Consider the following 24,991-nt stretch of genomic DNA (forward strand, 5'->3'; position numbering starts at 1 on the left):
AAATTAAAATATTTCAGCTTAATTCAAACTTAACTACGTATTATAACGTTGTAGTAAGTATGTGGTAGTAGAGTAATTAATAGAGGAAGTTGAACATCATCTTTTTTTTGTAATATATACAATGGCTTTTAAGTACCGTTTGTTTGTATAAACTGGTTTTGCTTTCAAATATAACAATCCGCAGTCAGAGTAGAATGCCTGGAGAAAATGTACCATTTGCCATTTGAACGTCAAACGAAATAGAAATAAAAAAAAAAATTAAAAGAAGTTTAACCGCCAAAAATTACAACCTATGTGTAGTACGTGAAAATGGATTTCGAAGTGTAGAATAGTAATGTACATTCATAACTGGATAAAATACCTCAAAATTTGTTATTTAAGGCACATTTTGGTCAGTTTAATGATATGAAATTTAATGGTTCATTTTAACATTCCTTTCTATTTTTTTTCTTTAAATTAAGAAACAAAGACATTCCATCTTTAACTAACCGAAACTAATTTTACTGATTTTCTTGAGAAAATTTGATTCATGTGTCCATTTTTTTTGTTTTCTTATACATAATTACAATATAAAACGGAAAGAAGAATCCTTCCGATTGTGCCTTCCTGTTTGTCGACGATTTAATTGACTGGGAAGGATTTAAATTAAACAGTCTCTCCTACCAGCAAACAAATACCATTCTACACTTCCCAATTTTGTATGTTCCCGAATTTCGATGGCGAAGCAAGAAATAAATAATACACAACACGATCTAGAGCGAAATAAATATCAACTAAATCCACTATTCTTTTACGACACATAAATAAATAAAAAAACATGAATTAAGAGAAGTTACCACATTAACTACGGTTCACAGATGTACAGTCAGTCCCAAATCACAAGTAAAATTTGCCTAAAACACGTACGTCATCTCTTTTTCCAAAATCCAAACACGAACAGATTCCTTGCGACGTATTTGTGACTCACTGTACATTTGTAGTACATTAAAACATCTACCGCTACGTCACTCTGCTAAGTGACAGATGAGAATATGCAGATCTAAAATGGCGACCGACGTGGGGACACTTGGAGAATGAGTATAAGAGAGAAAGACTTATGGAGAATATGATAGATTAGAGAGAGAACGTGAATCAAAATGAATTATTTGAAGAAGAAACTAACGGTATACTTAACGTCAAACGGCGCGAATGTATGTATGTATATATGTCGAATAATAATAATAATAATAATAAATTAAATAACTGGGATGCTCATATTTTTTTTGTTTTGACCTTGCAATAATCATAATAGTAATAATAATAATAATAATAATTTTTTTTTGTTTGGGTAACCAACGGTGGTTACCGCGATCACACAAGGATAATTTAACTTACTCCTAGAGCGACACTGTCTTTGGCTACTGCGCCTGCGGATCGCACTGCAGCAGGCGTACGATCGAGGGGTCGCTTTTCGCCCCCTCGATGAACTCCTCTAAACTAAGTTTGCCGTCCTTGTTACGGTCCATCTGACGGAATATTTTGTCCGTTCTTTTCTCGGGCGTGCTCTCGTCTTCGGGCNAACAATAGAAAACGTTTACTTTTGCTTGTATTTGTAAAAGATATTATATCGTATCAATTCTTTCGTCAGATGCTTCAAGGCTCAGAAGATCCTTACTAAACATGTACGTATGTATACTTATATAGCCTAGACAGCCCTTCCCTTATTAAACCAACGGTGGTTACCGCGATCACACAAGGATAATTTAACTTACTCCTAGAGCGACACTGTCTTTGGCTACTGCGCCTGCGGATCGCACTGCAGCAGGCGTACGATCGAGGGGTCGCTTTTCGCCCCCTCGATGAACTCCTCTAAACTAAGTTTGCCGTCCTTGTTACGGTCCATCTGACGGAATATTTTGTCCGTTCTTTTCTCGGGCGTGCTCTCGTCTTCGGGCATCTTCATCACTGAACCGACCATCTTGTAGATTGCCTGTAACAAAAGAACGAATTCGATTCTAGTAAACAATTCACGTAAAGTTTTTGACAAGACACTGCTCGGGAATTGAATAAAGACATCGTCTAATTCGTTTCCGATATTCGTGTGCACTTTGATGGGAGCATTTCTGATGGAACAAAATCGCCAGAGATATATCTGTGCACCTGTACATAATGGTATTATTAGTTGTGTCTAAAATTTGAGGAAATTTTAGGGAAATTGTGACAACAGTTTTGTAGTCTTTCTGAATATAAATTGGGACTGTATACGATCATTTAATACCAAGATCAAACGAACAACACCAAGACTAAAACCAAGACCGAACCTAGAAAACCAAAACTAACACTAAATATACGAGGGTGGGTTGATAAGTTTCCGGCCTAACCAAGAGATGACGCCACTAGGCCTACCTTGAGGTGACATTCTATAGTACCATCCTTGGATAGCTTGTAGCTATAGTTTCAGCCCGATCTCCTTGCTAGTGTAGGTTTGACAGCACGCTGAACAAGACGCCTCTGTGGTTTTCGTAAAAATGGAAAAGCAGGAAAATCGTGCTGTCATCAAATACTTTTATTTGAAGGGGTTAACGCCGAAGGAAATTAAAAAAGAGATGGACTCAACACTGGGGACATCCTCCCCGTCATATTCAACCGTTAAGCAGTGGGTTTCCGAGTTTAAAAAGGGTCGTGTGAGCACCTCTGATGGGCCTCGCTCAGGACGCCCCGTTGAGGTCACAACTCCAGATATGATCGAAAAAATTCATCAAATAGTGCTGGGAGACCGCAGATTGAAAGTGCGTGAGATAGCTGAGACCTGTAAGATGTCATATGAACGTGTGCAACATATTTTGCACCAACATTTGCATATGGAAAAGCTCTGTGCAAGATGGGTGCCGCGTTTGCTAACAGTCGACCAAAAATTGATTCGAAAAAACATTTCTACCGCAAATTTGTCATTGTATAAGCGTAATCCAAGCGAATTTTTGCGTCGATTCGTAACCGTTGACGAAACGTGGGTCCACCACTACACTCCTGAAACCAAAGAACAGTCTAAACAGTGGATTGGACCAGGGGAACCAACTCCAAAGAAGGCAAAAACAATTTTTTCGGCGAACAAGGTTATGGCTACTGTTTTTTGGGATGCAAGAGGTATTATATACATTGATTACCTTGCAAAGGGTAATACTATCACTGGTCAATACTACGCAGACTTATTGCAACGTTTGAGCCACGAGGTGAAAATTAAACGACCTCATCTGGCGAAGAAAAAAATCTTGTTTCATCACGATAACGCACCAGCGCACACGTCAATCGTTGCGACGGCTAAAATCAACGATCTAAAGTTTGAATTGATGCCGCACCCTCCTTACTCTCCAGACCTAGCCCCGAGTGACTATTTTCTGTTCCCTAATCTCAAAAAATGGCTTGGCGGTAAGAGATTTGCGGACAATGAAGAAGTAATCGAAGCTGTAAATGGTTATTTTGAGGAGCTTGACGAATCAGTCTATAGAGATGGCATTAATAGACTGGAACACCGCTATGAGAAATGTATCAGCCTTGGAGGAGATTATGTTGAGAAATAAAAAAAAAAAATTTTTAAAAACCTTGTTTTTCTTGGTCAGGCCGGAAACTTATCAATCCACCCTCGTACACTATCAAAAGAAAAATTATTACTTTCGGTGGATTTATTATTGTGTCGATAAATAGAAAACTTTGTGCTTAGAAAAATTATTAAAAAAAATATATCACTAATCTAAATCAAGTTTGTTCAACCTTTTTAACAGTCGGACAAAATTAGCGATTTAAAATTCACAGACTGGCCACTGATTTATTATTTATTGACGCATTCACGGTTGCTATTTTTGCTACTAGTTTTTAAAATTTTGTTTTGTGCAACAAAAAAATAAAAATCAACATCTTTAAATTTAATTGTCGTTTATTAAGATAGTAAAACAAATAGCATCTACTGCCAAATGGAAACAAAATTGTAAGCAACAATAGTCAAAATCCGTGTAATCGATACAATCGATGAGATTTCTGGCATTGCTTTTGTTTTAAGGTTTTTAGTATAGAATGATTTTGGAGTTCAGTGCAACTGAATATTGGTAGGATAACTGCTTATATCAGTCAAGCTGATCATGCAAGGATTAACAAAAATTTGTAAAACCCTTGGTGTTTTTTTTTTTTATTGGCTTCTATGTATAAAACGTATTAAAGCAGAAAAAGTCGGTTATAATACCCTACAAATAATGCAAAAAAAAAACAATAGAAAACGTTTACTTTTGCTTGTATTTGTAAAAGATATTATATCGTATCAATTCTTTCGTCAGATGCTTCAAGGCTCAGAAGATCCTTACTAAACATGTACGTATGTATACTTATATAGCCTAGACAGCCCTTCCCTTATTAAAAAATATCTCACAAAAGAAGGCGAATCGCGAATAAAACGTAAGGATAATAAATTTCTAAACGTGTAGGTATAGTAGGGCTGAAAACGAAAATTCATCTTATTCGCATTAATGCGGCAGGTACATATTTCACCCCTGAAAAATGCCTTACATTTGGTGCTGCTTGATTGCAAAAAGCAGCGGTAACCTCAAACATTCCTTTTTAATTTAAATGCAAACTGCGAAGGTGCTGTTTTTTATACGAACCTTTCACAAATTCTTTGATTTAGAAGAATTTTCAGACAGTGAAATGAATTTTGCTAATTAAGTTAAAACTTTGCCGACCTTTTTTTGATGGTGGGGAATGCTTTTGTATTTAGGAAATTGCTTACAAAAGAAAGGAATTGTTCAAGGCGACAGAGCATAACAAGGATTAACGATCACCTTGATCTGAGTTTTAGAAGAAGTTAATATTAACTATTCTATTATTTTAAGTAAAAAGGATAAATAAAATCAAGATCATGCAGGTTACGAATTACGGTTTAATTAAGACAGTATAAGTACCCAAAATAGTTTTGATAGATAGTCTTTCTTAAAAATAGGGTTCGATTCAGTTTAGTTCGACATCATAGGGAGAATAGGAGCAGCAGAAGAAGGAGGGGGGTAGAGAGAACTTTCCCGGGTGGTAAGTAGGCGGGGAGAAAGTCCTATAAAGAAACAACTTGACCACGATATCACTCATCTCGTCCGTATTGTCTTACAGAGCACTCTAAACTAAAAAATTAAGAAATTCTAGAAAAACGTAGTTGAAAGAAGAGGTAAATTCAACTCCGAACCTGTAGAACAGTTTTTGGTACAATAACGTGACATGATACATATTTACGGGTAAGAACCATATCGCTGCTGTAAGGACGAAATCCTCGATTTCCTCAAAATGGTACGCGAACAGCAGAGAACGCTCGCTCCTCTCAGTGTGATAATTTTCAACAGTTGCTGCATCCATATCATTTGCAGCGAGCCTAAGCTTTACTTGAAACTGATTTTCAGCGGCGAGTGGATTTGTGTCGGTTTCGAAATAAAAGTACTGTATGTAGAATTACATTATCATGCAAGTGTGATTTTTGACTATGTGGATGACAACACTCCCACGAATATTTTCTAATCAAACATTCAAGACTTATATTAATGTAAGGAGCTTTGGTCATAAGAATTTACAAATACCAAGACCTAGAATGACCGTTAGGAGGAATTTGTTTGATATCAGTACAGGGGTGGGAATAATTAACATTTCAACAAATTTTAACTCTGAATTTTCTTAAAATATTTAAATACATGAAAATCGGTGCTTTCAAGGATCTGATGTTTACGGTAATGACTTTAATAAAAAAAATACATTACATTTGAATGCATTTATAGTTAAAAAGTAGGTAATAGGTAGGTAGGTAAAAGAATATCACATTTTGTATAGTTGGTGATTGTTAAAGGTTACACTTCTGTGATATATTCTAGCACATCTACTGTGGACTACCCATTAAGCTCACTTCGAACTTTCGCCTATCCAAAATTGCTTATGGCATTTTTCTTTTTTACAGTTAAACCACTTTTGCTTCAGTGCTCGTTGTACTTTCGATTCAAGGTATGTTAACGCTATATCAGAATTTTTTCCACATCCTTTGCACTGACAGACAACTTAGAAATTAGAGGAGAAGATGGGGGAAGTTTCGATAACGAATTTGAAACTGAATAGGTTTCTTGTGGAGGGATAAAACCAAAAGGTTTCACAAGCTTACCTTGTTGCATTTTATGAGATATATCAGAGAGAAGCGTAAAAAGAAATTTTGAAGGCACTATACGTTCCAAGAGAGGGAGTCTAGATGAATATTTAGGGAGGTAACAGAGTTTATCGAAAATATTTGTAGCTATATTACTAAAAATGTGACAATTAAACTTCAAAAAAAAAAAAAAAAGAAGGCAATTGCTTTGAGTTCCCTATCATCAAATTCTTCAAATGGTTAACTACATCATGGTAAGGTACCCCCAGCGTACCGCTCTGCAGATGCTAGTGGGGACTCATTCGAAGCCTAAGGAACGTGGAAAAGCGGACAATTCGCACTTGAGCTAGGGTAGACCTAACTCAAACTACTTACCCTTACGTTCCTTTTGTCATTTTCCTGAGTTAATGATATTACTGATAATTTTAGATTGAACGGTCCGATTCTGAAGAGAGTGCAACCAAAATTTTTTAGAGATACCTAAGATTTTTGAAACGGAATAGTTCTTCCGTTTCAAAGTTATCGCAGTCGATAGTTTTGGCATCATGTTTCATATGACCATGAAATTAAGAACTAAACGTTTACGAGGGTATATCTAGCGAACCATTAAAGATATAGCAAAAATTCTTGCACCACCAATTCATATTTCGTGTAGAGCAGTGTTTCCCAACCTCTTTTTCCTCGCGAACCAAAAGAAAGGTCCGAAAATATTTGACCAACCCCCTATGTAGTCGTTAATGACAGATAAAAAAAGCAATAAAATTTGATAGAATATATATTTTTCATATTGCAGAATAATTGATTATATTAATCGTGAAACATTTAAATAAAACATTAATAAGACTAAAATNTTTAGGAAATATACAGATTTCCTAGGAAATGTGTCTAATATAATTTATTTCACATATTTCGGGACGATTTTAAGAATTATATACATCTCCTAGGAATTGCATACAATGACGGATTTCATACATATCCGGTAACATCTGCACAAGGGTCTTTCCAATATAAATAAATTCGAAAGACTTGAGGACAGGATTGATGTGGAGAATAAGAGAAAACAAAAAACTTACCGTGACGATCTCGAGCATCTCCTGCCTCGATATGTAGCCGTTGCCGTCGAGGTCGTACATGGAAAATGCCCATTTGAGCTTCTGCTCGAGCTTGCCGCGTGAAGTGACCGAAAGCGCGCAAAGGAACTCTCGGAAATCGATGGTACCGTCGCCGTTGGCGTCGAATGTGCGGAACACGTGTTCCGCAAACTTACTCGCGTCACCGTACGGGAAAAAGTTGCCGTAAATTTTTTTAAACTCGTCCACCGAAAGGTGCCCGCTCGGACAATCCTTCAGGAAGCCCTTGTACCATTCTTGGATCTCGGCATCTGAAATTAACGAAAAACACGAAATAAATATAGAGTTTGAGTAACCACCGAAAGGCAAGGCCTAGACCATTGCTTAGCATTCGGGAGAACGTCGGTTCGATTCCGGGTCCATCTCCCTCGGTAGTTTTTCTGTGGTTTCCTTGGATCATTTAGGCAAGCGCATCTCATCTTTCACACCCGAACCACCATCCATATTCCCACGATTCGCGAAAATATTATTTTATAGGAATAATTGTCCTAATTATTTCTCAAAAACAATTTACTATATAATTTAGCGTATCATCGACACCTAAGCTTGTAGTACTGAACAGAAAGAGTGACCCTAATCATTAACTGTTTTAAGTTTAATCATCATCATAAGATCGTCAGTCCTATGACTGGTTGGACACGCTCCTCCACTTTTTCAATTTCTAAGCTAATCTTCGCATTTCCCTAAAACTAGAACAACCCACATTGTTAATTATTTGTAAACAGTAATCTAATCTAGTTCTACCTCTCATCCTCCTAACTCATGTTTCTGCCTCTAATTAATGTCTCTTACTAGACCTTCATGCCTAAGAAAGTGTCCCATCAACCTTTCTCGCCTATTTCTCATTGACTGAGAATCTTCTGTTCTCCTATTCTTTTCAATACCTCCCCATTTCTAACCTTCTCTATCTACTGTATCCTCATCATTCCCCTGTAACACCACATTTCGAACGCTTCTAACCTTTTCTTTCCAAACCTACACCTTTGACAATCTTTTTCGAATTTCTAAATTAACCGTTCGCGAGCATAGAAGTGACTTCTTTTATTGCGACTGGACCCTGCGCTATCCTCTGCTTTATATCCCTACTACTCCTACCATCTTGACTTAACTGACTTCCTAGATTCCTAAAATCAGTCACTTCTTCTAATTTTTCCTTGCCTATCTATATACTTGCTCGTTCCCTACTTTTTCCTTCCTTTCAAACCAGTACTTTTATTAGACAAGTATTCTCAGTAGAAATTAAAAAAATTAAGAATGACCTTCGACAACCATTAGAACAAAGCTTTATCTATTTTACTACAAAATTTTAAACCTCTGTTTCAACCATTAAACTCATGATATCCAGAACAGATAAGCATGTTTTTACTCTACGGGGCATGTACTACTGAATCCCCTTAATGTATCGGCATCTTTTGAGTATGTACTGTTGGTTCGTGCCGAGGCGGCTTTTATAAAAGATGTAACAGAGTAAACAGAAAAAGATTCGGTGTCATTTATTAAGGGGATTGACCGCAATAGACCGCTCGCACCTAGTGTGAATTTTTCCGAAAATAGGGGTTGCTATTCTAAACATTGTGATTTAACGCTGCAAGATAAATATCTGATTTTTTGTATGGTAACAGACAAAGGTTCACACTAACTCGATACGTTTTTGGTTTTCAATAATATTATCGTTAAAAGCTTTTATAAGTGCTTAAAGTTGATACTTTTTGTAGGACAAGTATCCTCAGTAGAAATTAAAAAAATTAAGAATGACCTTCGACAACCATTAGAACAAAGCTTTATCTATTTTACTACAAAATTTTAAACCTGTGTTTCAACCATTAAACTCATGATATCCAGAACAGATAAGCATGTTTTTACTCTACGGGGCATGTACTACTGAATCCCCTTAATGTATCGGCATCTTTTGAGTATGTACTGTTGGTTCGTGCCGAGGCGGCTTTTATAAAAGATGTAACAGAGTAAACAGAAAAAGATTCGGTGTCATTTATTAAGGGGATTGACCGCAATAGACCGCTCGCACCTAGTGTGAATTTTTCCGAAAATAGGGGTNAGAGGAATAAATTTTAATGTATAAAATTGTTGATATATTTTGATATTGATGAAGTAATTTTGAAAAACAAATAATGAAAAAAGAAATTAAAATATTGCAATTTGTTATAGATTTCTTAACAAACAGGCAGCGAACAATCTGTTTTACAGTAAGTGTGTTCTTTAATTTTTGTGTTTTTGTTTTTTTTTGCTTTTGGTTTTAATGGCGTTTTAAAAAATCCGCCATTACAATATTATTTTCGCGAACCCCCTCTGTAAACACTGCGAACCCCCAGGGGTTCGCGAACCACAGGTTGGGAATCACTGGTGTAGAGGATACAATAAAAAATGTTTGCCTTACATGTATTGTTAGTACCTAATATCGTAGCAGGACACCCGACACCATAGGGTGCATCAACTATCTAAGTAAACACTAATTTAGAATAAGGTAATAACTGAATAGTTCGTAACACATTAAACAATGTATTTAACGATTTAATAATTATATTTGTGAGTAAACATTTCACTATTTGTAAATGCAAATAGCAAGGCGATATGTAACTGCTTCAATATCAAACGGAATTTTTAAATCTGAAGCATATGTTATTCAATGCATTTGAAGGGATTGAGTGATTTAAATGAAATCCTTGGGACCGATTGACTCTGCAATGATTACGAGAACTATTCAAACAAGATTCCGAGAATACAAATACGAATGTTTAGCTATTTACTCATTTTCAACAAAACTAGACATAGACACATACCAGTTTACATACAAGAGCGCTAAAAGCTTCCAAACGAATAAATGCGAAAATCTTGTCGACACTGTACTTTGTTTACGTTAAACGATAATTATTGTTGCTACCTCTTTTTCCTTTAATACGAAATAGTCGTTGACGTTTCAAGACTCAACAGTTGTTTTATTCGATTTCATTAATTACAGTAAAAGTTCCTTATTCACGGTTTCCTTATTCGCGGATGAAAAATTGCAACCCAGTTCGTGTATTCGCGGTTAAACACTTCATTATTAGCGGATGTAATCGGTAAACAGAAAAGGATTCGGTGTCATTTATTAAGGGGATTGACTGCAATAGACCGCTCGCACCTAGTGTGAATTTTTCCGAAAATAGGGGTTGCTATTCTAAACATTGTGATTTAACGCTGCAAGATAAATATCTGATTTTTTGTATGGTAACAGACAAAGGTTCACACTAACTCGATACGTTTTTGGTTTTCAATAATATTATCGTTAAAAGCTTTTATAAGTGCTTAAAGTTGATACTTTTTGTAGGACAAGTATCCTCAGTAGAAATTAAAAAAATTAAGAATGACCTTCGACAACCATTAGAACAAAGCTTTATCTATTTTACTACAAAATTTTAAACCTGTGTTTCAACCATTAAACTCATGATATCCAGAACAGATAAGCATGTTTTTACTCTACGGGGCATGTACTACTGAATCCCCTTAATGTATCGGCATCTTTTGAGTATGTACTGTTGGTTCGTGCCGAGGCGGCTTTTATAAAAGATGTAACAGAGTAAACAGAAAAAGATTCGGTGTCATTTATTAAGGGGATTGACCGCAATAGACCGCTCGCACCTAGTGTGAATTTTTCCGAAAATATGGATTTCTATTCTAAACATTGTGATTTAACGCTGCAAGATAAATATCTGATTTTTTGTATGGTAACAGACAAAGGTTCACACTAACTCGATACTTTTTTGGTTTTCAATAATATTATCGTTAAAAGCTTCTATAAGTGCTTAAAGTTGATGCTTTTTGTAGGACAAGTATTCTCAGTAGAAATTAAAAAAATTAAAAATGGCCTTCGACAACCTTTAGAACAAAGCTTTATCTATTTTACTACAAAATTTTAAACCTCTGTTTCAACCATTAAACTCATGATATCTAGAACCGATAAGCATGTTTTTACTCTACGGCGCATGCACTACTGAATCCCCTTAATGTATCGGCATCTTTTGAGTATGTACTGTTGGTTCGTGCCGAGGCGGCTTTTATAAAAGATGTAACAGAGTAAACAGAAAAAGATTCGGTGTCATTTATTAAGGGGATTGACCGCAATAGACCGCTCGCACCTAGTGTGAATTTTTCCGAAAATAGGGGTTGCTATTCTAAACATTGTGATTTAACGTTGCAAGATAAATATCTGATTTTTTGTATGGTAACAGACAAAGGTTCACACTAACTCGATACGTTTTTGGTTTTCAATAATATTATCGTTAAAAGCTTTTATAAGTGCTTAAAGTTGATACTTTTTGTAGGACAAGTATCCTCAGTAGAAATTAAAAAAATTAAGAATGACCTTCGACAACCATTAGAACAAAGCTTTATCTATTTTACTACAAAATTTTAAACCTGTGTTTCAACCATTAAACTCATGATATCCAGAACAGATAAGCATGTTTTTACTCTACGGGGCATGTACTACTGAATCCCCTTAATGTATCGGCATCTTTTGAGTATGTACTGTTGGTTCGTGCCGAGGCGGCTTTTATAAAAGATGTAACAGAGTAAACAGAAAAAGATTCGGTGTCATTTATTAAGGGGATTGACCGCAATAGACCGCTCGCACCTAGTGTGAATTTTTCCGAAAATATGGATTTCTATTCTAAACATTGTGATTTAACGCTGCAAGATAAATATCTGATTTTTTGTATGGTAACAGACAAAGGTTCACACTAACTCGATACTTTTTTGGTTTTCAATAATATTATCGTTAAAAGCTTCTATAAGTGCTTAAAGTTGATGCTTTTTGTAGGACAAGTATTCTCAGTAGAAATTAAAAAAATTAAAAATGGCCTTCGACAACCTTTAGAACAAAGCTTTATCTATTTTACTACAAAATTTTAAACCTCTGTTTCAACCATTAAACTCATGATATCTAGAACCGATAAGCATGTTTTTACTCTACGGCGCATGCACTACTGAATCCCCTTAATGTATCGGCATCTTTTGAGTATGTACTGTTAATACGTGCCGAGGCAGCTTTTATAAAAGATGTAACAGAGTAAACAGAAAATGATTCGGCGTTATTTTTCAACATATCGACATCTTTTAAGTACTATTGGCTCGTGCCGAGGCGACTTTAATAAAAGATGTAACCGAGTGGACTAATTTCAAAATTCAATACAAGAAAAAAATCACTAAATTTTTTGAACTCTTGCCTAAAGCTGATTATAACGATTAATTTTAATTGCGAATTTCTCAATACATTGATTTCATTTTAATACATATTGGGTTTATTTTGGAACTTTAGAACGTATCCCCTATGATTCCAAAGTAATTACCATTCCATATCCACGGTTTCTGTATTCGCGGCATATTTATGGAACGTGTACCCCGCGAATAAAGAGCTTTTACTGTATTGTAAACAGATACAATCAAAATATACATAAGCTCAGTTTAAACCAAACCAAAAAGATTATACGCGACACAATTAGATCTGTGCCCCAAGAGAAGACCAAGAACTGTTTTACTATCACCTTCTACCCGATTGCGCGACAGAAAAAAGAGGGTTGTTTTTCACGCGTATCTGATGGGCACCTATGTGTGTGGAATTATTTATTCGACTGAACGGATTTTAATCAATTATGTGCCTATTCAATTATCTAAACCTTCTGATGGTCATAGCTTAGGTTTTGTTTCTACAAAATCGACATGACAACCGTACAAGACAAAAGGCTTGAAATTTCCTTTTTTTTTTAATATTTTCATCCTATACTTCAACATAAGGGCTGTATTATTGAAAAATTTTATGTAATAAAAGTTGTAGATAATTCAAAAATGTTTAATTTGAGCTGTCCAAAACTGAATTTCGTTAAATATTTTCATATTTTTAAAGTATTATAATGAAGCCTTTTTAATTCTTAATCGAATTAAATATTGTACAACTCGATAGATAGATAGATGCTCAGATAGGTATGTTAATTTGTTTATCCCGATACGTCAGACAAACATTTATTACTCTAGATTTCCTCTTGAATAGGCACAGACTTTTTTCAAGTAAGATTCTCGGCTCCTATCAAATTTTTGGGGAAGTTTAGGTTAAAGGAAATTCAAAAAAGATTGTTAAAAGCATATGACTGAAGCACGGATTTGCGCCGGAGCGGAATGTGGACCAAGGGCTCGCCGGAATAGAAAAGCGTTTGAAATCTTGTGTTATAAGAGAATAATAAAAATATAATAACTGTTAGAAATGAGGAGGTATCTGCAAGAGTAAAAGAACAAAGGGAGTCATGGAAATCAACAAGGAAATGGAGAGATAACAGGGACACCTTCTAAAACATAACAAATACAACATAACAAAGAAGGACAGTCTTCGGACAGGCGATCCTGTGATGAAACAAATTTATAATCATCACCATAACGTCGTCAGTCCTAAGACTGGTTGGACACGCACCTCCACTCTTTCCTATCCTGAGCTAATCTTCGCCTTTTCCTAAAACTAGAACAACCCACATCCTTAACTATTTCTGAACAGTAATCTAATCTAGGTCTACCTATACTCCTCTTAACATCTGTTTCTGCCTCATAATATATGTCTCTGACTAGCCCTTCATGCCTGAGAAGGTGTCCCATCAACCTATCTTGCCTATTTCTTATTAACTTCCATAGAGTCCTCTGTTCTCCTATTCTTTCTAATACCTCTTCATTTCTAAACTTCTCTGTCCACGATATTCTCATCATTCGCTTGTAATACCATATTTCGAACGATTCTAACCCTTTCTTTTCCGCCGCACCCACTGTTCATGTTTCGCACCCGTACAGCGCCGCACTCCAAACATACACCTTTAACAACCTTTCTCGAATTTCTATTGAATTTAGGGTAACGTTTTATACAAGATTTGTATTCACCTTTCATTTACAAACAATTTTTAATTTTTATTAACTTCCTAGTAATTTTTTAAAGGATATATGAAAAGGTCGGAGTCGTTGTTAAATGTTGTTTGTAACGGATGCGCTTTTAAGTGTAACTTCTTTTAATGCTGTCTTGGGTATAAAACGTTCAATTTTTGCTAGTCATCCAGGTCGAATCGTTCTTGGCGCTCTCAATGTGCCAAGGCACTTTGATATATTGGTAGTTTTAGCGAAGGGCCTTCCTCCGCTCGTATATCAACACGAAAATCAACCCGACGCCCCTCCTGTCCGTTCGTCCATCTAATAAAACGTAGGGTTAAAAACTACGCCAAACGTCTGCCGAAAATCTCCCGAAAAATCGACGTGATACGTCTTAATAAAAGTTCCCGTTGGCGTTATGACGCTAACGCTTGACTGAAATAGTCAGTTATTTTGACAATATTCAATTGGAACTCAGTGAATTGCAAAATTATTTTGCGCAAAAAACCTTCATCATCATAAGGTCGTCAGTCCTAAGACTGGTTGGATACGCACTTTCACTCTTTTCTATCCTGAGCTAATCTTCGCATTTTCTTAAAACTAGAACAATCCACATCCTTCACTGTTTGCGAACAGTAATATAGGTCTACTTCTACCCCTCCTAACTTCCGTTTCTGCCACTAATATGTCTCTGACTAGACCTTCATGCATGAGAAGGCTGTGTTGCCTATTTCTAATTGACTTCTATAGAGTACTCTGTTCTCCTACTCTTTCTAAGCATCTCTATCCACGGTATCCTTATCATTCGCCTGTAACACCACATTTCGAACGCTTCTAACCTTTTCTTATCCGCGCGTCCACTGTCCATGTTTCGCACCCGTACAGCGCTGCGCTCCAAACATACACCTTTAACAATCTTTTTCGAATTTCTAAATTAACCGTTCTCGAGCATAGAAGTGACTTCTTTTTATTAAAGGCGACACGACCCTGCGCTATTCTCTGCTGTATATCCCTACTATTCTTCTTCGTCCTGACTTATCTTACTTCCTAGATACATAAAATCGGCCACTTGTAATTTTTCGTCTCCTATCTTTATATTCGCTCTTTCCCTACTTGTTTTTCCTTTGCATACCAGTATTTTTGTTTTACTTTTATTTATTTTCATAGAGTACTATTTTGTCAGCACGGCATCTATTTTACCACATATCTTTAAAGCCATAAAGTATACAGGTAGTTTTGGATCAATCAATGTTTGTAAAAAGTTTTTCAAATGTTACTTTTGTAAAAAAATGATTAAACGCGTAACTCCAGCTGAGTAATATACAGATATTTGATTCATTCATACTGACATCTGACCTGACGCCTAGCACAGGAAAATTATTTATTGGCACAAAAACAATGCCAATTACTTGGATTTAGATTTTTGTTATATAAAATTGAAAGTAGGTGCTATTTATTTCAATAAACGACAACTAAATTTTAAAATTTTGATTTTTTTGTTGCACAAAATAAGATAATACACAGTACACCGTCTCTTTTTCGAAATGATTACTAATAAGCTGAAGCTTCGTCTTGACGAGACCTACAACTTTTCTTTCTACAAAAATCTCGACAACGGGAAATATAGGTGACAACTTTGGAGAAGTTTCATTTTTCGTGAAAATGAAGAAGAACACACTATGAATGTGTGTTACATGTAAGATGTTTTTTAATGATGCAACCAAGTGCTTACTGATGTTAGAGGCAAACGTGTGGCTTTGATCCAACGCACTTTACGTAAGCCGAGAATTCCTTTTATTTGCAAAGTGTAAAAACAGATAAAAAAACATGTGGAGCATGGAGATACTCAAGCAAAAGAACTACCGACATAAATCAAATCGCGGCTGAAAAGTAATTTCAAGAAAGACTTGTACTCGCTGCAATTGATAAGTATGCAGCAACTGTAACTTTAAGAATTGCCACATTGAGAGGAGGCACTGTTCTCTGCTTTTTTGCGTGTACTATTTTCTTTGAAATCGAGGATTTCGTCCAGCAGCGATATGGTTCAAACCCGTAAATACGTATCATGTCACATTATTGTAACAATTGTTCTACAGTGATTGACCTACACTAATAAATAAAATTGATGTTTTATTGCTGAATTAGTTTGTTGAGCTGTACAAAGTTTAAACGTTAAAAGAATAAACAACTACTAGAGGTTGGCTATTAACGTAAACATTCTGAATCACACTTAATTTAATCTAACAAATAAACAATACATGACCAAAAAATTCAAAACAAATACTACACTCATGCTGGTAACTACCAGACGATTGAGTGCAACGTTGCGGAGCGTATTTCTTTATCAGGGCCGAACTTAAATTTACCTGTACTCCTAACTACGTTTTTGTAGAAAATGGTAAATATTTGGACATACAAACGTTTACTTAATTTTCATGTTTAATAGTGTCCTTCTGCATGTTTCTGTTACACCCTGTATATTGAGAAAAGGCTCTTACAAGAGCTTATAAAAACGAAATACCTCTCGATAACATACTCATCCCGAAATCCCCAGAACTACTAAGCTCACAAATTCGCAGTCTGGCACGTATGCTTCCTCAGGTTCTAGGTCCTCGAGATACGAGAGGATTACTAGAAATTTTGTCTTTAACGATATGAACGGATTTACCATTACCTACATATTATGTGTTTTGTATACTTATTTTTGTATGCATTTAAAATGTTATTTAACGTGTTACTTAATTTATTAATCAAGTGATTAACCAAAATACAATCCGCTTCAGATTTTTAGATAACCCTGTTTGGACATGCCAAATGAAAAGAACACATAGTACACGACTTTAAAGAGCTCGACATTTCAAAAGCACGACATAGACATTAAAAGTGCTAATTAAATTTTTAATGCATCCTAAAGAGGCAAGCAGAAAAGACTTTTTTATCCTTTTTTTACGATAATGATGGGTATAATAAAATGGTAGATACATATTAAGTATGATATTCCTGTTTAAAGCTTTTACATGTAAAATTTCATTCATATACATATGTAGGCTAAAAATTGTAGAAAACGAGAGGGTGTGGCAAACGAATGGATATGTAAACGGAAATGTGTGTAATCCGTTATTGTATACAATTTCTAGTATGTATATAATTCCTAAAATCGCCCGAAAATGTGTGAAATAAATTATATTAGACATATTCAAGATATCATTGGGTTCAAGAATATCGTAATTTTATACAATTCTTAGGAAATGCATACATTTCCCAAGATATGTGTGTATTAAAAAATCATCTTTCAAACAATAAATAACCTCGTAATGGTATCCAATTCCTAGATTTCATACATTTCCGGTAATAGATACATAAATATGTACAACGAAATCCTACCGGTGGTTGGACACAACTACCAGATGACATTTTGATGTAGTAGTATTGAAGTAAAACAGGGTCTGTGTTACCAGAAATGTATGAAATTTGAGAATTGTATACAATTCCTAGCAAATATATACAACTCCAAGGCTATTTGGAAAATCTATAAAATATTGTTTCGCCGGAGGCGGACTGATATGATGTAATAATGTCTTCGAAAAGTATGCTTCATTATGATCTCCGCGCCCAACATATGTATATTAAAATGATTAACATTATCACCTCTACAACATACCAAAAATTCAAGGTCATCGTGTTTGCTGAAATAAAGATAACCTCGTCACATTATTCTAGCGTCTAGCACATCAGCCCGCCTCTAGCGGGCAGGGGCTAGAAACTCCAGTCTGTCATAAATCTATCTTATAACCATACAATAACGTAACCAACTGATATAGGTACATCTCCAAACAGCCTACCGTATTATCGCCTATTTAGTATTACCTGTAATACATTTCCGATTGCTATTTAGGAAATATACAGATTTCCTAGGAAATGTGTCTAATATAATTTATTTCACATATTTCGGGACGATTTTAAGAATTATATACATCTCCTAGGAATTGCATACAATGACGGATTTCATACATATCCGGTAACATCTGCACAAGGGTCTTTCCAATATAAATAAATTCGAAAGACTTGAGGACAGGATTGATGTGGAGAATAAGAGAAAACAAAAAACTTACCGTGACGATCTCGAGCATCTCCTGCCTCGATATGTAGCCGTTGCCGTCGAGGTCGTACATGGAAAATGCCCATTTGAGCTTCTGCTCGAGCTTGCCGCGTGAAGTGACCGAAAGCGCGCAAAGGAACTCTCGGAAATCGATGGTACCGTCGCCGTTGGCGTCGAATGTGCGGAACACGTGTTCCGCAAACTTACTCGCGTCACCGTACGGGAAAAAGTTGCCGTAAATTTTTTTAAACTCGTCCACCGAAAGGTGCCCGCTCGGACAATCCTTCAGGAAGCCCTTGTACCATTCTTGGATCTCGGCATCTGAAATTAACGAAAAACACGAAATAAATATAGAGTTTGAGTAACCACCGAAAGGCAAGGCCTAGACCATTGCTTAGCATTCGGGAGAACGTCGGTTCGATTCCGGGTCCATCTCCCTCGGTAGTTTTTCTGTGGTTTCCTTGGATCATTTAGGCAAGCGCATCTCATCTTTCACACCCGAACCACCATCCATATTCCCACGATTCGCGAAAATATTATTTTATAGGAATAATTGTCCTAATTATTTCTCAAAAACAATTTACTATATAATTTAGCGTATCATCGACACCTAAGCTTGTAGTACTGAACAGAAAGAGTGACCCTAATCATTAACTGTTTTAAGTTTAATCATCATCATAAGATCGTCAGTCCTATGACTGGTTGGACACGCTCCTCCACTTTTTCAATTTCTAAGCTAATCTTCGCATTTCCCTAAAACTAGAACAACCCACATTGTTAATTATTTGTAAACAGTAATCTAATCTAGTTCTACCTCTCATCCTCCTAACTCATGTTTCTGCCTCTAATTAATGTCTCTTACTAGACCTTCATGCCTAAGAAAGTGTCCCATCAACCTTTCTCGCCTATTTCTCATTGACTGAGAATCTTCTGTTCTCCTATTCTTTTCAATACCTCCCCATTTCTAACCTTCTCTATCTACTGTATCCTCATCATTCCCCTGTAACACCACATTTCGAACGCTTCTAACCTTTTCTTTCCAAACCTACACCTTTGACAATCTTTTTCGAATTTCTAAATTAACCGTTCGCGAGCATAGAAGTGACTTCTTTTATTGCGACTGGACCCTGCGCTATCCTCTGCTTTATATCCCTACTACTCCTACCATCTTGACTTAACTGACTTCCTAGATTCCTAAAATCAGTCACTTCTTCTAATTTTTCCTTGCCTATCTATATACTTGCTCGTTCCCTACTTTTTCCTTCCTTTCAAACCAGTACTTTTATTATTTATTAAGANTATATCCCTACTACTCCTACCATCTTGACTTAACTGACTTCCTAGATTCCTAAAATCAGTCACTTCTTCTAATTTTTCCTTGCCTATCTATATACTTGCTCGTTCCCTACTTTTTCCTTCCTTTCAAACCAGTACTTTTATTATTTATTAAGATAATTAACAAAACAAAATACTAATTAAACGTAACCCTATAAATATAGAATTAGATTTAAATATGTTACGTCACAAAGGTTTGCCCCCCCCTGCTCCTTGTCACACAATGATATATCTTGTTGATTCCCTCCCATTACCTTGTGACGTAATTTACGGACAGATGGTCCCTAAGAGAGGATGTTTTGAGTAAAATCGGTAAATAACACTCGGACACCTTTCTTACAATTAGTATTAATGGGATTAGTAATAATTGGGTGTACTAAATGAGGTAATTTTTCGACTTACCCGAGAACTCTGTGTTCTGCTTAAGGTCTTCCAAAACCTCCGGTTTTAGTTTACTGTTCTGCTTTCCCATACTCGATGGTTTTCACACCACCTGCCGTGTCACTGTCGCCTCCTAAATCATACAAAAAAAAACATTTGAATGATTAGAAGCCTAAATTCAGAGCCTCCAACATGGAACATGTCGAAATGCTAAAATGACACTCGTAATAATTGATAATAATATAATTTAATTATTCACAAAATGGAAAAAAATAATAAATGGAACAAACAAAACATGTTGTACCACTATAAAAGTCTCTGTCTTTTTTTTTTTTCTTTAAATAAATGCTGCTTCTCGTTATTTAACGAATACAATAGTATGTACATAACCATAGCGATGATGTTAACGGTTAAAAACTGTACAAAATTCATTACTTATAAAACGTTATCATATGCAAAAATTTAAAAATCGGCGTACACAAAGCAAACACATTTCTAATACAATTCAGATTCGGCGGATGACAGGGGATAAAACGACATAAGCAATAAATTGTAGCTGGTTGAAGGTTCGAAGTGGATTTAATCAACGCACCAGGTGTGCTGCAATCGTTCTATAATCGATGAGTCCAATTTAGTGTAAAGTTAGAAAATTACATGTATCTTGGAAGTGTGACCTTTGACCATCCGGATAACAGTGGTCTCAACATATTTTCTTTATCCAAACTTTTAGGGAGATTTATATTAATATAAGGTTAATTTTTGCTACAGGAATTTGATTACCAACCCCTGAAAGTATGCTTAAAGAATGTTGGTTAGACCGTGGTCATCTAGATATTCAAAGATCAGACTTGTACAATACATCTAGGTAAAGTTATAAAGAAATGAGCTTTTCCAACTTTACACAAAAATGTACACAACGATATTTGATGGCCGATCCATCGAGACATTTCGCGCGGTGCAACGGTTGGAACGTTCAAGTCCGACGATTTCGAAGGCGAACCCACCAACGTTCGTCGGACGAAGAGTCACCCGGTAACTTTCGCGCTAACCTTCACGCAACCACAACTGCTTGCTGCGTCTTACCTTTTGTTCAAAATTACATCGAAACCAACGGCCAAATCAATCTACCTACATAATTTACGTACAATATCAATACCATAATGAACCATTATTATTACTATAATTATTATTACTAATAAATATTCACGTATCGAAGAAGATGCGAACTGTGTTTGCCTTTACAATGTTATTTTTCTATAGAGTGGGAAATAGCTTATTAACTATAATAGAAGGTACAATATCAATAGAAACAGGCCCGTAACTGAAAATGTAGGCACTATTACGATTTTGTGTAAGTATATAAATAATAATGTTTGTATAAATGACTAGACTCATATAAAAATGAAAATAAACAAAGTAAAATTATTAAAAACGGTTTAATGCAGTATGGAACATTAAACTAAAGCGAGTCTTATGATTATTAATTCTATTGTCGGAGCTGACAGTAAGCTGCAGTAGCTAGTTTTAAAAATTTGGTCATTATAATATCTGATAAGTTGTTAAGAAAATTTATAGTCCCAACATTGTAAGGTACGGTCCTGATTGAAAAGGCTAATTGTCTAATTTATACAATTTGAATTTAAGATTATTAGAAAACAAGTGCTGTCTCACTCAAAAGAAATAACTAACTTTTATCTATGTTCAATATAATTGGTCCGACAATATATATTTTTTAAAAAATTTTATTTATCCACTGTGTGTCCCCAAATATAATTTTTTTATACCACTAGTCAAAAAGCACCTGTTTTCTAGAAACCTTCTGCATTTTGCTCTTTTTTTACATTAATTGGTGTCAATTTAATTTTGTAAAGTTTAATCTAGTAAAAAAAATACATTTAGATTTCATAACTTGTGCCACATAGCATAAGGGCGTGAGATATGTAAGGTATACAGTAGTTAGTTATAGAAGGTAATATCAGTACAAGCGATATTGGAAAATGGAAAATAGGGAGGGAAATATTAGGTACAATATTTTATAAATTACAACTATTTCAGGTATCTATAAGCAGAGACGAAAGACGTATATATAAGAACTATACTTATGAAAAAAATAATATAATATAAAGTAACCACCAAATGGAAACTTTTTTGAAGTGAAATTTCTTTGTAGACGCGGGGTATTACGATTTTTTTTGTCACGAAAAAGCGTTACGGCCGCATGGAGGGGGTAGACGGTATATTGCTAGGTCAGAGGCGGCAGCTGTATTAGATGTATATAATGCGCAGCCGCGCGGAGAGTGGGGTGTCCGCTAGAGTCCCGGCGGCGTGAGCTGTGCTCAGCTGTTGTTTTCTTACCGCTGCTCTCCACGTGGCTGGGCATCCTTGCCTCTATTTGCGGTCTGTGTAAAATACAAATCATAATTTGCAGTAAACCTGTGAAAACGAAATGTGTGCTGGGACACATAATAGAAGTTAAACTTCAATGGACAAGTGGAAAAACGAATCGCAACAACTTGAAGTTTTACGGGCAGGTTTTCAAATTGGGCAAGTACATTAACAATCTGCCCGTAGAACTTGAAGTAAAAATTTTGTTGCGATTAGTTTTTCCACTTGTCCACTTCTAGCATGTGTCCCAGCACACATTTCGTTTTTAAGGATTCCGATTATTACCTACGTCAACAAAAAAGTTTACCGTAAGTACAATATTAAATGTGTTTCCCACTTTTTTGCAAAAGGCTACCGAACGTTGACTGCACCTTACTAGTGGCTACTTCATAAAACATAAAATTTCCCAAATTCGAACTTCTATATACGTCTTGTTTCTTCAATATAAGCTACAGTAATAAAAAATTCATACACTTTATTAGTCGATAAATAGTAATTAATTCTGGTGCTACATGATTGTGTTAATTGACTTACAGATCAGTGATTTAGCTCAATAATTATTATTTATAAGGTAAGACTAGGGATAGCGGTTATTGTTAGATTATTCACTCTTTGATGTTAGTTTGTTTTTTAAACAGGTAGGTATTTTAAAAGTAGCCGCAATATGAGAATTCAGTTTATATTGTTTCTATGCAAGCGTGTAAGGATTATAGTTGCTGTCTAATAATATACAGGGTGTTTCCTTAATTTGATTCGATCCCAATTTTAATATCTAAAAAATTACAGAGTATCTATCACCAGATCAAAAAAAATTCCCGTTTTTCCCATATTTTTCCAGTTTATTCTTGGCCACTTTTGTTGTTTGTTTCTTTGAAAATTATGATAAGCTAGTTATCCTTAAGTGGTGTCCAGTTTATACTGCAGAAATTTATTTTATCAGATCAAAGATATACTTTGGTGCAGCTTAAATCTGTTTCTGAATAAAATTAACAAAAATCCTTAATTTGCAATCTTTGATCAAACGATTATTTTTTCTAAACTTTAAAAGGAATAGTAGAAACAAGTGGCGGTGGTTTTACGGTTTACATTAGGTACTAATGGGATCATGCAATTGACCAAACTATAACGTAAATGACATTAAAATGTCTGAATTTTCATTAGACAAGGAGTACCTCCTGTACTTGAGACGTCAGGAGTATTGTAAAATAAAAATCTTGATAGTGGACAGTGACTATACGCAGAAGCAAATGAATTAGAGGGAGTTTAGAATTTCGTGGGCCATGAACTTGGGTTACGCCTATTCATTGATTTTTATTTCTTATTAAAAAATATTGACCTTCTGAACATTGTCATTTAGATGGTTAACGGTCGAGTCAATAAGTATATGACAGGCAAGGTCCGACCCCGCGAATTTCGCGGCTTAGGGCATTTTAAAATATTCAATGATATTTCTACTAACAACAAAATAGAGTATTACCTTCTAATAATCATTGTCATCTTTCCATATGAGTTTTTTCGGTTTGAACCTAGAGTCCCACAATCTACAGAGTACCTACCAAACTAATTCAATCGTTGTATAAATAAATAAAAGAAAAAAAAAACACTATATAAAACCGATGAAGATTTAAAATAATAAATAAATAATTAAAACATCGCGTGGTGACATTTACACAACTGTAATTAACGAAACACATTCGAAATCGCATTTTTCTCAAGACGATCACACCTACAAATAAATAATAAAAAAAATATCCCTTTTTTAAGGATGCTCCCGGTAGTTTGTAGATTTTTGAAACATAAAAAAACAGGATTAGTAGAATATGGCTTATCGCTTATTCCTATTAGTGACCTAAATATTTGTTAAAATAAAGGTTACGTTACTTCAACCCTATTGTCCTAAATTCAATGATGCAACAATTTGGTGTGTGCGAAATATCTTTGTCTGCATACGACACTAATAAACGGTTTAGTGCATTTAAACTACTCAATTCATGCATAAAATAATTTTAATTCGACCGTTCATTTTCATTTTCATATTTCATGTATTTCACACTTCTATCACTCGCCAAATAATGTAGGAAAATACTCAATTAAATGTAGAGGTAGTTCAGAACCTCATGGATCTTGACCTTGGATTGCGCAGCGACAAAACTGCGTACATTCATTTATTTTTGCTTTTTAAAAACATAACGTAATTGTTATTTGGAGGTTCATCACGGGTTGTAGAGTGACGTACGTGGTTAACTACAGCTGAGTCAACGTTTTTGTAATATGAACGCATTAAGGCCCGTCTTTCGCGTATATATGAAAGGCCCATGAGATTTTGAAATACCTCTACTTCGCACACAACCCCTTCCTTTCTTTTTTGTTATGCACCAAGTTTACAAATACGTTTGTACGCTTTCGAAAAACAAAAATTAGTATCCACAAACCACAAAAAATAAATTGGGCCTGTGGTACTTTATTAGACATTCATATCGCCAAATTAGTACTACTTTATGTAATAACTGCAAACTAACGATCAAATCTCCTAGCGGGGTATCTAAAAGTCCCTTGCCCTCGTCAATTTTCGTTTAAGGGATCGTTCCCCATAACACCAACATTTCCTAAACATGACATTATTGGAATTTCAAA

At 35.3% G+C, this 24,991-nt stretch overlaps 2 protein-coding genes across 2 annotated transcripts in view; both read right to left on the minus strand.

Moving 5' to 3' along the window:
* Positions 1–1,709: 1,709 nt before the first annotated feature.
* On the minus strand, positions 1,710–17,571 carry LOC112904534 (neurocalcin homolog). Its single transcript, XM_025974735.1, has 3 exons — positions 17,542–17,571; positions 7,207–7,575; positions 1,710–1,969 (listed from the first exon to the last, which is right to left on the minus strand). The coding sequence occupies exons 1-3, from the start codon at positions 17,569–17,571 to the stop codon at positions 1,775–1,777; spliced, it is 594 nt and encodes a 197-aa protein (XP_025830520.1). The 3' UTR covers positions 1,710–1,774.
* A 328-nt stretch (positions 17,572–17,899) lies between these two features.
* The window catches only part of LOC108741760 (neurocalcin homolog), a 143,927-nt gene continuing 136,835 nt past the window's right edge, over positions 17,900–24,991 (minus strand). Inside the window, exons 2-4 of the mRNA XM_025974736.1 lie at positions 19,994–20,105; positions 18,270–18,577; positions 17,900–17,938 (exon numbers count right to left, since the gene is read on the minus strand). Of these exons, the coding sequence (XP_025830521.1) occupies positions 17,900–17,938; positions 18,270–18,577; positions 19,994–20,063 (417 nt within the window). The 5' untranslated portion in view covers positions 20,064–20,105. The remainder of the gene's footprint in view (positions 17,939–18,269; positions 18,578–19,993; positions 20,106–24,991) is intronic.

Source organism: Agrilus planipennis, unplaced genomic scaffold (assembly GCF_000699045.2).
Source record: "Agrilus planipennis isolate EAB-ADULT unplaced genomic scaffold, Apla_2.0 scaffold16, whole genome shotgun sequence".
Taxonomy (NCBI): domain Eukaryota; kingdom Metazoa; phylum Arthropoda; class Insecta; order Coleoptera; family Buprestidae; genus Agrilus; species Agrilus planipennis.

Coding starts and splice junctions, on each gene's coding strand:
- LOC112904534 (XM_025974735.1), bottom strand. CDS start 17,571: ATGTCATCTGGTAGTTGTGTCCAACCACCG. Junction 7,576..17,541: donor GTAGTTGTGTCCAACCACCG/GTAGGATTTCGT, acceptor GCAATGGTCTAG/GCCTTGCCTTTCGGTGGTTA. Junction 1,970..7,206: donor AGATGCTCGAGATCGTCACG/GTAAGTTTTTTG, acceptor CTTTTGTTACAG/GCAATCTACAAGATGGTCGG.